Source organism: Anabrus simplex, chromosome 2, assembly GCF_040414725.1.
Source record: "Anabrus simplex isolate iqAnaSimp1 chromosome 2, ASM4041472v1, whole genome shotgun sequence".
Lineage (NCBI taxonomy): Eukaryota > Metazoa > Arthropoda > Insecta > Orthoptera > Tettigoniidae > Anabrus > Anabrus simplex.
In genome coordinates this window covers 571493566-571506756 of record NC_090266.1, presented here as the reverse complement: position 1 = coordinate 571506756, position 13191 = coordinate 571493566, and the positions used below count along the sequence as shown (strand labels likewise).

At 39.3% G+C, this 13191-nt stretch overlaps 1 protein-coding gene across 1 annotated transcript in view; it reads left to right on the top strand.

Moving 5' to 3' along the window:
• LOC137498472 (relaxin receptor 1-like) overlaps positions 1-13191 on the top strand; it is a 342152-nt gene that overhangs the window by 208148 nt on the left and 120813 nt on the right. The window contains exons 8-9 of the mRNA XM_068226010.1: positions 1417-1454; positions 11079-11150. Coding sequence (XP_068082111.1) covers positions 1417-1454; positions 11079-11150 — 110 coding nt within the window. The remainder of the gene's footprint in view (positions 1-1416; positions 1455-11078; positions 11151-13191) is intronic.

Sequence of the window (13191 nt, the reverse complement as noted above, 5' to 3'; positions counted from 1 at the left end):
AGTTTAGGGGAAGGCCTAAAATTTAATTCTCAATTTTTTTGTTATTAATGGTCGTATCTTAACGAAAATCGGTAGGGGAAATTGAGGAATAAGTCGCTACAATCTAGGTCATAAATGATTGTATTCACTTTGAGAAAAATGGTAGTTTAGGGGAAGGCCTACAATGGAATTCTCAAATATTTATGTTATTAGTGGTCATATCTTATTAAAAATCAGTATGCAAAGTCGGGGAATAAGTCGCTATAATCACGGCCATAAGTAACTTTATTCACGCTGAATGAAATGGTAGATTAGGGGTAGGCCTAAAATTGAATTCACAAATACTTATGTTATTAGAGGTCGTATCGATAAATACTAAATAAGTAAAGTTATATACTGTAGTATTATATTTCCGAACATTTACATCTTATACATTGTTACCATACAAGCTATGATCAGAGATATTCATGAATTTGGATGTTACTAAGTCCTTATCAGCGCCGAGTCACGAGAAAATGGGTGGACAGGATTTAATGAAAATCGGTACCGGTATGTAAAGTCGGAGATTAAGGAACTACAGTCTACGCTATAAATACTCTTATAGGACGCCCTGAGATCATAGAGTGGAAAGAAAATTAAAAGGGAAGGCCTAAAATATAGAAAGCTCATAAAATGATAAACAATAACATTACATTGACCATTGTTTGTTGTGATGTGCTTTGTCTTCTGTTGCCACTCATCTCCGATAGGTAGGATTACTGCTGCGTACCGAGTATACTTTTAAAATGTGCCCTTCGTCCCACTGACACAGTTAGGTCTTATGGCGACGATGGAATAGGAAAAGGCTCTGAGTGTGAAGGAAACGGCCTTGGCCTTAATTAGGGTATAGCCCCAGCATTTGCCTGGTGTAAAAATGGGAATCCACGGAATAACATCTTCAAGGCTGCCGACAGTGGGATTTGAATCCACTATCTCCCGGATGCAAGTTTACAGCTGCGCGCCCCTGACCACACAGCCAACTCGCCCAGTCGTATGAGTGTAACAGTCTGCTTAAATACTGGCAGGAAGTAGCTGGGGAATTAGGTAACTTTCTTCTTTAGCATGCCATTCTTCTGTTTCATAACTTTTCCGGTACTACTGGTACGTAATACACTGGTTCATCGTAGCATTCGAGCTATTCAATCCCTACTCTGCGGCACTGATTAGAATGAGAAGTGTGTATATTTAAGGGAATAATGGCAGAGAAGTGTTCACGGCTGTCTGCGGCCTGGTCATTCCAGCTTTGGAACTTTGGACTGTTAGATCGACACCGTAGTACCGTTTGTTAAAAGTGAGAAAATGTGCAGTTTTTCATTTGATCGAGTATTTTAAACGATAACATTGCTTTTAATCGCTACATTCCTACTGACGTTTTTTAATGACATATATTGACTTCAGGTAGTCAGCCTTTCTGAGAATCCTGTAGCGAAGCACAGGTATATCAGCTTGTATATATAATAATGCAACATGATTTCATTCTAGGAGTTAATAGACAAGATGGCTACTGCACGCAACTGAAATACCTTCAGTGTGTTATAACTTGCAAGCTAGGACCTCTAGCTGAGTTTGGCTAATCTCTCTAATCTGATCTCTCTTACTTCTCTCTCGTACTCTCCTAACTTCTCTCTAGAAAACCGGGTGTTCAGTTGAGTTGTGAATTTCTGATTCATAAACTATCCTCTGCCGCAATAAAACCTAGTTTATTGTACACAGCAGATGTCGCGTACTCTTATCGGAGGTGTGCTAGTCCGCCTAAAGTTTTGGAGATGGAACACGAAAGTAAGTTCAGTTCAGTTAGTATCAGGAGAATATAACTTTGATTGATTTGCAAGGTCGTTATGATACCGTGTGCCACAGTGCCCGTAAATCCGACATCGTTAGCATTCTGAATTATTATTCTCAAAACAAAACGTATCCAGTTCATCTAGAACAGACTTAAAGTCTCTCTTAACTCGAAGATTCAGGGTTCAATTCTTAAATTTTATCGGGAGGTATGTATTTATGTTTAATCTGAATGGATGAGATATAGAATTGAACTGTGATTGTGCTCTGTCTACATGAAAGTATGTGAGTTCGGTTGTCTGTTAGCAAGTCAGAGAGATACGTCTAAGGTTCACCCAGCCTTCAATAGAAATGAGTACTAGGTTAATTTATGAGGGCTAAGATGGATGGTTGAGGGATATTCCCAATGTAATCTCTCAGGTATAGCGGAATTGGGTTGAGATGCAGATCCGCCGGAAATTTTGGACGTGAAATAGGAGTAGACTCAGGCTGTTCCATGACCATGTTCCATGACTTAATCTATAGTTCATTAAATTAAAGTGGCCAGTCCTATTGTTCAACCTCATGAAATCTGTAGGGTCATCAGCCTAACGGGCAGATCTAAGAAAGACAGACAGAGGCTAATGAAAAAGATGACGATGAAACCTAGCAGCATATCAAGTCTGTATGGACTAACACTGCGAATAGTCAGTTCGAACTCTTTGTTGGTAGAAATATTTTTAACGGCTGGCAAGCTAGGAGAGGTACTAGTAATAACTATATTGTGCACTAAAAGCTTGGGTTCACTTCTAAACCTATCTGCAGCGTCCATAATGGGGTATTTTGTTTTCTTATAGCCACGCAGTGTATATAATTGCACCTAATGAGCCTACCAGCATACCAATTACACATCTCGTTTCCAAAACATGTAGGGCGATCCATCACTATAAACAGTAACTATTTTTAGAGCTAGGACTGATCAGTTACCATGAACTTCCTCTATGATTAGCGACCTTCTAGTATGGCATTTGTCTTGCAAAGAATTTGCTTTCTTCGCTTCGAAATCTGAATATCCTCGCGAGTGATCCTCACTTCTTGCAGGTTCCTCACTTCTTCAGTGAACCAGGTACAGTGGCATAACCTCTCTTGACGACTTTTAGTTCTCTTCTACATATATTGATGTGTCCGAAACTTAGAGAGTTTTTATGTTCATCTCTTATCGCTCTCTATATCGTGTTCACTCCCACACCCTATCACTGATTTCATCCTTGGACTGATGACCGGAATATTAATGCCTCTAAAATCCTACTATCAATCTGCCTACACTGTAGACAAATGCTGGTACTCCTCACGTATATAGACCGGTTAACGGAGGCAATTTTCTCCCAGACTCTAGTATCTGTCAGCCAACTAGCTGGGCAGTAGTCATAAAAAGGCTATGGGAGATAACGTGCTCACTACGCGTCATATTAGTATCTGCTGTACTGATGATTATTATAACTGAATGCAAAAAAGCTTAAGAAAGCAGCTTTGTAGTCAGCAAGCTGGCTATGATTCACCTATAGCTCAAATATAGAATTCTCGCCCTTTCTTTAGTAGTCTCTAACGTCAAGTTTGAAGTATTAACTACGAGACACACTCTGGCTAGCGAGCAGCAACAAGTAATCTGCCGTTTCATGATGTAACTTGAGACATTAACTCTGCATTACGTCCTAACCTATGCTGAAGTCCTCGTAAACTTGCCATAATCTAACTCTGCGGTAGAGCACACTCGGTGTTAAATTAATAGTATTAAGGTTTGCAATGAGAAGTAAATATTCAGAAATACTCGTAAACAGAACTATTCCCAGATACTTCTCTTTTCTTAGACAATCAATCTCAGAGTATAAAAAGGGGAATATCCATCGTAAATTTATTAATGATCTTCAGTCGATTTACTCGGACAGGACTCTCTTCCAGGTAAGTACTGCAAGTAAATCATACTAATATAACATGAAATGTACCACCTATGAAGAGTAAGGTGTTGGAAATTAAAAGGTCATGTGTTCAAGCTATGCAGTACCCAGGCATGACGGTTAATACTTTTAAACTTAAGTTATTAAACTCTTAGGTTAGACGTTTAAGTTATATTATGCTATAATTGTATAACTCGTGAAACATACACTGACTGACAGAGCAAATGCAACACCAAGAAGGAGTGGTTCGAAAGGGATGAAAGTTGGGGAAAAACAGCGACGGCACGGACGAATAATTGATGTTTATTTCAAACCGATATGCAGGTTACACAATGCGCACGGCATCGACTCAGTAGGATGTAGGACCACCGCGAGCGGCGATGCACGCAGAAACACGTCGAGGTACAGAGTCAATAAGAGTGCGGATGGTGTCCTGAGGGATGCTTCTCCATACTCTGTCAACCATTTGATACAGTTGGTCGTCCGTACGAGGCTGGGGCAGAGTTTGCAAACGGCGTCCAATGAGATCCCACACGTGTTCGATTGGTGAGAGATCCGGAGAGTACGCTGGCCACGGAAGCATCTGTACACCTCGTAGAGCCTGTTGGGAGATACGAGCAGTGTGTGGGCGGGCATTATCCTGCTGAAACAGAGCATTGGGAAGCCCCTGAAGGTACGGGAGTGCCACCGGCCGCAGCACATGCTGCACGTAGCAGTGGGCATTTAACGTGCCTTGAATACGCACTAGAGGTGACGTGGAATCATACGCAATAGCGCCCCAAACCATGATGCCGCGTTGTCTAGCGGTAGGGCGCTCCACAGTTACTGCCGGATTTGACCTTTCTCCACGCCGACGCCACACTCGTCTGCGGTGACTATCACTGACAGAACAGAAGCGTGACTCATCGGAGAACACGACGTTCCGCCATTCCCTCATCCAAGTCGCTCTAGCCCGGCACCATGCCAGGCGTGCACGTCTATGCTGTGGAGTCAATGGTAGTCTTCTGAGCGGACGCCGGGAGTGCAGGCCTCCTTCAACCAATCGACGGGAAATTGTTCTGGTCGATATTGGAACAGCCAGGGTGTCTTGCACATGCTGAAGAATGGCGGTTGACGTGGCGTGTGGGGCTGCCACCGCTTGGCGGCGGATGCGCCGATCCTCTCGTGCTGACGTCACTCGGGCTGCGCCTGGACCCCTCGCACGTGCCACATGTCCCTGCGCCAACCATCTTCGCCAGAGACGCTGCACCGTGGACACTTCCCTATGGGTATCGGCTGCGATTTGACGAAGCGACCAACAGGCCCTTCTCAGCCCGATCACCATACCCCTCGTAAAGTCGTCTGTCTGCTGGAAATGCCTCCGTTGACGGCGGCCTGGCATTCTTAGCTATACACGTGTCCTGTGTCACACGACAACACGTTCTACAATGACTGTCGGCTGAGAAATCACGGTACGAAGTGGGCCGGGCCATTCGCCAACGCCGTGTCCCATTTATCGTTCGCTACGTGCGCAGCACAGCGGCGCATTTCACATCATGAGCATACCTCAGTGACGTCAGTCTACCCTGTAATTGGCATAAAGTTCTGACCACTCCTTCTTGGTGTTGCATTTGCTCTGTCAGTCAGTGTATTAAAGTTAATGTTGTGTACTGTACCATTACGTTACATTAGCGGCCGTAAATGTCATGGAAACAGTGGACAAATATGGCGCACAATAGCTTCAGGTAATGTGCAAGTACACAGAGTAGAGATCTAGTAAATCGATATCGTCCGGCCGCAAGGAAAAATAATCTCAAGATTAAATAATGATGGACTAAAAAATTTGAATGAAACCGATTCTTGACTACCTTGAGAAGAAGAAGTTACGAGTTGAAGAGGAGCAGCACGACTTACGGAAGGATATAAAAGGGTCAACGCTACGTTAAATACTAAAGTATTAATATACAAACAGCAGTGAAGATTACATCTCCAAAAATATCGGCAGAAAAAGGCGTAGATTTGAAGGGAAATATTTATTACTCTAACACCTAAAGTCAGAAGCGAAAGGAAACTACAGCCAAGTCATACATTGCCGAAATTAGTGTTATAGCGGCAAATCCTTGCTAAGGAAGGCATAATTTATTGTTTCCAGAAGGGAGACAATATCTGTTTAAGCGAAAGAAAATGCAAGAAGTAGGCCGAATTAGAGTAATCTCTAAATTTAAAAAAGAATATTTTCGACCAATACGAGATTCTGAAGACAAATATTACGTATTGAGTAGCCTACTATTCACCAGTATACTATGAATTCTACTATGTATTTGTTCTTTTATGATTTCATGAGAACTGGTGACAAGATGGAGTCAGCTTAAGCAGATGTAAATGGTCGCTCAAGACGAAATAGCTCAAGCCAAGATTCCCAGCCGGAGCCGCAGATGACGTAATCTTTGGACTGCAGGGGCTGCCTACACCAAGATGTCCTAGACCAGGACATATTTATATGTGTGCAGGAGTGCTAGAAGTAAGAGATGTAGTGCCAATGAAAGGATATTAGAATATAAATGCCAATTATTAGCCGATGAAATGTGCCAATTTATGCTATATAACTATGGTGCTAATGTGATAATTTTAAGGTTAATGGAGACTAGATCTGATTGAGCATTTGTGCATGTTTAGTGCCAATCCATACGTGTAGACCGTGAAACGTTTAACCAGTTGTGGTTGTAGAAAATGCAGGCGAGATACGAGACGTAACCTAAAACTTCAGGTCAATATGTGATGCAATCATGGCCAGTACGATAATTGTATTGTAAGGAAATGTTTGAAATATTACGAAGCTGCAGTGTATGAGAGAATATGCAGGCTAATAAATATTGCTACCGTAACACAGAGGTTATTTAAGTAGAGTTGAATGGACAATTTTTTAATATGGAGGTATATATATATATGAAGGAAATGGAATAATAATGTGGCAATATGTAATTAGAGTGAGGAGATATGTTTCTGTTCGTTGCTTGAGAATGGGATATATGATTGAATTGCGAATTCCTGTGTTATATATTATATTTATATTTGGATTAGCACTGCAAGTGAAGGATTTAGGCCATGTTAAGTTGAATATATGTCTTGAGCCAAGCATAATGTGTCTCGTAGTAACTTTCTGCAGAAGATATTGATAGGTTACGTATATGTTATACATTACGTAATATAAATATTCAAGAATAGAATGGAGTCTCGCATATTTACATTTGAAGGTCAGTGCGTCAACGCTATTATGAAGAACGGTTTTCTTTGACAAAATATTGGCACAGCGAAGAGATATTTGAGAATAAGTAAATATATTGGCATATGATTAGGAATTCATGGCACGATTTTCGCAGGTTAGACTGACGTACTATCATATCTATGGCACTCTGTAGTAAGATTATTTGATTTATTTTGTACATACAGTAATGTATAGTTTAAATTTATTCATTTCTTGGTTATGATAGGAATGTTAATAACTGCATGGGTGTTTTGAACCCAGATTTAAACATGGTAATGCTTATCTCGTAACGTGATGAGTCACAAGTGAAAATCCAAACAGGAATCCAAACATGTATCCAAGTAAATTTGGTCAAACAGACCAAAATGAAAGATGAAACCTAAATGATGCCCCAAAGAAAATCCCACACAATTTTAAAAGGTAGATATTCCACTCCTCCTTGGATTAATAAAGTTTTGGTCCCTATTCTTTCCTTGTATCAATTTAAACACGGAAGATATGATATAGATTTAGATTTATTATTTTTCTTTAGATCTACAGTAATAATACCCATTTGATCCGTTATAAAGAAAAATAACAATGTCCAGCCTAAGCCAAATTACATACTACTAACTTGGTGGACCCTACACAGGCGGAATACCGGGCAACCATGCAAGGTTCCACCCCTAGCTAAATCTGTTAAGCTGCCTCTAACATGGACGGATGACCGGCTCACATGCTAGGGCACCCCCTAGAAGATATGATATATTTTTGAAACTTAACGAAAGTGTAAGCAAATATGATGATAATTTAAAGATTTTTCAAATATGTTTATCTCGGAACTTAAGCATTTAAGAATGATTTTTGTAATTTCACACGATTTTCCTTTCTTTATTGCCGATGGATGCATATTATTCAAGTTTATAATACATTAGCATGCTAATAAACTAGATATAGTTTTGATTTTGCGTTTCTATTCCTTAAGTAACTTGTAGTACATAGTAGTATGATAATAAACGGATCTATTGAATTAATTTATGCTAAATACTAGGTGATGATCAGATAATTTTCTTGACGTATGGATACGGAATGACTGGTTGAACGGACAGATACTCTTCAACGGAATCTACGATTTGTCTAAAGCATATGGGAATGTAATGAAGCGAATTTACCCTGAGAAACGAATATATACCATGTTGTTGTAGCTCGTGTTCATAAATGATACCTCAGTTCAGAGTCTAGGTATGATTTTCGACCCGATGCTTTGAATTTTGTGGCCGGAGCAATATTTAAACAGGTGTATATTCAATTAATGCTCCAGCGCGGCGTAATAGAGGAAGTCACCGCGGGAACATTAATCAACCGAAAGGTGCAGTACGTAATCACTAGTTACACATTAGACTAGTGACGTATTCACTTCTCCTTTCATATTGCCACAAACTATTCAAACCGGCCGCCAAAGACTCATTTCTTAAACGATAATTATGTTCAAATATAACTCAAAACATTTGCATGCAGCAAGTATTCTACATGATTTAAGAGTCGTGATAACTTTATATGTCATGTTAACTCTAAACATAACCGTTCAACACTTTTACGATTAGAAGTCTGCGATACCTGTTGCTCTATTGTAGAACAGTATCAGGCTCACTAGCAGATGCGCATCAAGAGGAAGGAATATGTAGACTAACACCTTCAGATCATCAAACGAAGCTTGCTGGGAGGGATTCCACACAATTTTGACTCTTTTCTACGCAGAGAGTTAAGAGGGGCAGCACGATCAGTGAACTTCGGAACACACTTTCGGAAAACGTGTATCATTTCGATGAACCGAGCAACACCCTTAACTTTCTTAGGAGGCTTGAAGTCATGGATAACGTTAGTCCTAGATAGGTTTCTAGAAACTATGTACACTGGAAAGGACACGCTTGGCGGAAGCTTACACAACTTGACCATCAACCCATAACCAGCAATGTTCACACTTACGGTACAAGAGTAGAACACAATTATTTCCCTCTGGTATTATATATTAATTTAAAACTGTATTTCTGTGGCGCAGACAATACTATTAAATTAAAATAGTTCCTGTGATTTGAAAACTTGACTAGGATAAGATGAGACGTAATTAAAAATTATCAAGTTAATACAATATTCTATGAAGTGCATTAAAAACATGAACTCCTTATTAGAGTTCATTTTGCTCTCCCCACATACAGTAGCTTTTATTATTAATTTCATTAAGCAAAATACATTTCCTTGTCCCCTAACATTATCAGTCTGTTGATTCACCTTAAATTTCAGGAAATTTCTGTTTGGATATTATTAAATATCCAAGTGTGGAATAGTAAGTATTTCTACAATAATTCCAAAGACTCCAAAATGTATATATTCCTTTGGTACCAGGGTAGATTTAAAAAACAGTCGTTCGTCCCTGAAGAGTAATTTCAAACCTAGTTTTATGATAATATCATATTTGACTCGGATGATTATACTCGCGAATTTCACAACGGAAATTGAGGAGGTGGGGCAGTTACCTCGAGATTTCCAGGTCCCCTTTATCATCTATCCATTATTGTGTAAAATCGTTCATATTGCCCATTCAAAAGCAGTGTGTTTGTATATAGCACGGACACACCTAACTTCAAAAAGATTGGGACTAAAAATGTGGTTCTACAATTCAAAAAGCTGGGGCTGTACCTTAATCAAGGCCACGGCCACTTCCTTCCCATTCCTAGCCCTTTCCTGTCCCATCATCGCCACAAGACCTATCGGTGTCGGTGCGACGTAAAGCCAGTAGCAAAAAAAATATATATAAAGGAAGCATACTTTCATTATTTCTGCTCTGAGGAACAAACACGATTTCCTTAGCTCACTTCCAGTTGGCCCCATTGTGTAGTCTTAGAGTTTGAGAGTGTTAAAGAAAGTTACGAGTGAAGTTCCCGCCTAATCTGAGGGGTTTGATCTAGGTGTACGAGTTTGAACTTCCTTCTATGAGATTCAGAGGCCAATTGTGGAGCAGTTGGTATGAGAGGCAGTGAAACAGCTCTTACAAGCTAAGAAATACGTTTGATAAAGTAATTATAGTGACCACGTGCCACTAAAAATCTGCGATTATCTTGGCATTGTAGGAGTGTCTCGTTAGGTCTAAAGCACTTTAAGTGATGAATCAAATAAATCGAGCATCCAGTACACATTCTTTGAAGCTAAAGTATTAAGCCACATTCCATCGTATGAAATAGAGCTTCAGAGATATTGCTAAAATATCTTACCTTCATCTACCAGGGTTTATGGAAATTTAACTAGTAAATGCAGGGATTGAATATCTTATACGAATGAAGAATCAACTGGCCCGTCACCCATCGGTAGTAAGTAGAACACGAGATCTATTATTGCTGACTGAAATCGCGTATCCATTATCTACATTGTATCAGGGGTCTAGCTCCATGGCTAAGAGGTCAGCATCTTGGTCTTTGGTCCTCGCGGGCTCGGGTTCTAAGCCCTTATGCGGCGAGGAACTATTTTAACAGTTAATTTCTTTGGTTCGACGATGGAGTGTAAGTGCCCTCCCTGGCAACACACACACATGCACAAAACACCATCCTTCGCATATTAACACGTAGTTTTCCATACTCAGTAAAATTTCACCTACCCTGGTCGGGGTTCTGCTCTACACAGGCTCTACCAGGATTTCAATTGCTACAAGAAACTGTTATTATCATGCTAAACTTGGTTGGTTGATGTAACAATAATTCCTTTTTTGTATGAATTAATTTTAAGTGGCTTTCTCTCTCTTCGTGTTCCAGTAAATGTAGGGCATGTCACTTCACTGATATGGCAGATAGTTTACCACCACTATAACAGAAACATATGTTTAAATCATGGAGTAAAATAACTTTAAACAGGATTTCTTGAAAACTAAGGGTCGCCTGGCTATAAGCAAACCTGCATCCTTCTAAACCATTTCAAACTGTAACAATGGATGATTTTATTAAATATTATTTTAGAATGAATTACTGTCATGGTATAATAGAATCGGACATTACTGTTAGTTATTTGATGATTTCTATTGCCTCCCGATTTCATATTTGGTTTCAATGACATTATATCCTTATGTTTTTCAGGTACCTTGATAATAATGAGCTTACAGAACTACCAGATGCGATGTTCCCAGAAGACAACAGAATAACAGAATTGTAAGTTATATATTATATCATTTAAAAACTGTTCAATATAAGTAAGACCTGTGATTAAATGATTGCATGAGTCTCTCTTCAGTTTTAGAAGTTTTGGGTGTAGTAAGTGTGAACGATGATTAGGGTACGTAAACGATCAGATCATTAAATGTAGTAAGTCGTCTTAGGCTCTCTACCTATGAATATTCTTAACAAAATTATAATATTACATTTATTATTAAATAGAAAAAGTACGTCTTCCGAGTCGTACAATGTGATCAGTCCATACTGAATGACTCTCACACGTCACGTTCGGCTGGTCAAAATCGATTTATTTTACTTAGATGTATCATAAATTTCCCATTATCTGATATGAAAAATCAAATGAATAGGTTCAGGCTCACATAAAGTCTGGTAATCATTCCAAATATTGAACATCATCTTTAAGCAAAACATACATGTTTCATTGTCTAACCCCATGGTCGAAATGTAAAAGCTGAAATGCAAAATATCATACAACGTAGTAATGTACAGTATCGTAGTGAAAATCGTAATCCTTAATACAGAAACTGATGCAAATTGAAAGCATATCGTCGCTTGACCGGTAAAAGGTTGTATTCCACAAAGCTCTTCCTATCAATTATTCTTCTTAAGACTGGTCACGCCTCCCAGCCACGTATGGATATGCAGTCCATCAGAACAAATTTTGTTGTGTCATTTTCCTATGCCTATGTGTAAAGGAAAATGAACCTTACAGTACTGTACTGTAGGAATGTACGTTTGCATTACGTATTTACGCACTCCTAGTGTACAATGCGTGTAAGGTTCATTTTCGTTTAATCGTCGACATAGGAAAACGAACACAACGGACATTTTTCTGATGGACTGCGTATCCATATGTGGCTGGGAGGCGTGACCAGTCTTAAGGAGAATAATGGATAGGAAGAGTATTGTGGGATACAAACTTTTACCGGTGAAGCGACGATATCATTTAAAAACAATCTTTTGGCCTTGCCTGGTGTGAACACTGGGAAATCTTCAGGGCTGCCAGCGGTGGGGTTTGAACCAACTGTCTTCCGGAAACAGGCTGAAAACTACGTGACCCAAGCCGTGCGGCCACACGATCGGTGTTATTTTGCCTTTATTTCCCTCGTGTGGCTTTGGCTACGAAGCCTGCTAATCTGCCGAATCATTTCTTACAACACTGCAGTTTTATAATAAGACATATTCATTTTATAACTACACTCTACGTAGATGTTACAAAGAACATATTAAAGGAGAGAAAATAAGACACATATATACAACAGCCCAGAATGATAAAAGTTGTCTTAATTTGTCAATAAAAATACATTTAGCACGGAACTTTGTAACAAACGAAATGAAAAAAAAAAGACAGGTAAAACAAATTCATGTATTTACACTAAACTTAATACATCGAAATACCGCTAACAACATTTCTTTTTCAATAACGATTCAGAAATGTCTCGGAGATCATTCGTCAATGAAATCCATGTTCTAGTTGTAGTAATTAGAAAATAATTATTGCAGAGGATGGATCTCTGATTTGGTGTTTTAAGGATTAAGTTACAGTAGCTCAGCTCTGGTCAGGGTGTTATGAAGTGGGTACGAGAGTACGAGTACGAAATGAGGCAATCCTGGTATTTCAGAGTAAATCATATCAATTATGTAACATATTTAACTTTCCTTTTCTGTTACCTTGAATATTATCCTAGTTGATACGGAAGGTTCCAGACTATTATTTCCCTTACACATAAAATCGTATTAACCAAATATCGAACAGACTAACAGCTGAGTGGTGTGAATATTGTCACGTCATCAAGCCGTGTCTCAAAACTGTCCGGGAGAATTACTTACGGAAGACTGGAACGACGGCCTGAGGCTGAATTAATTAACACTCACCCATTCTCAAGGCAAATACGATCATACGGGATGTGCAGGCTTGTTTAAAGGAAACAGAAATTGTGCAAGAATTATTGGTGCCTGGCAGATTTAATAATTAAATCAACCATAAATAACTCAAACCTAAGAGTAGGAAGTCGCA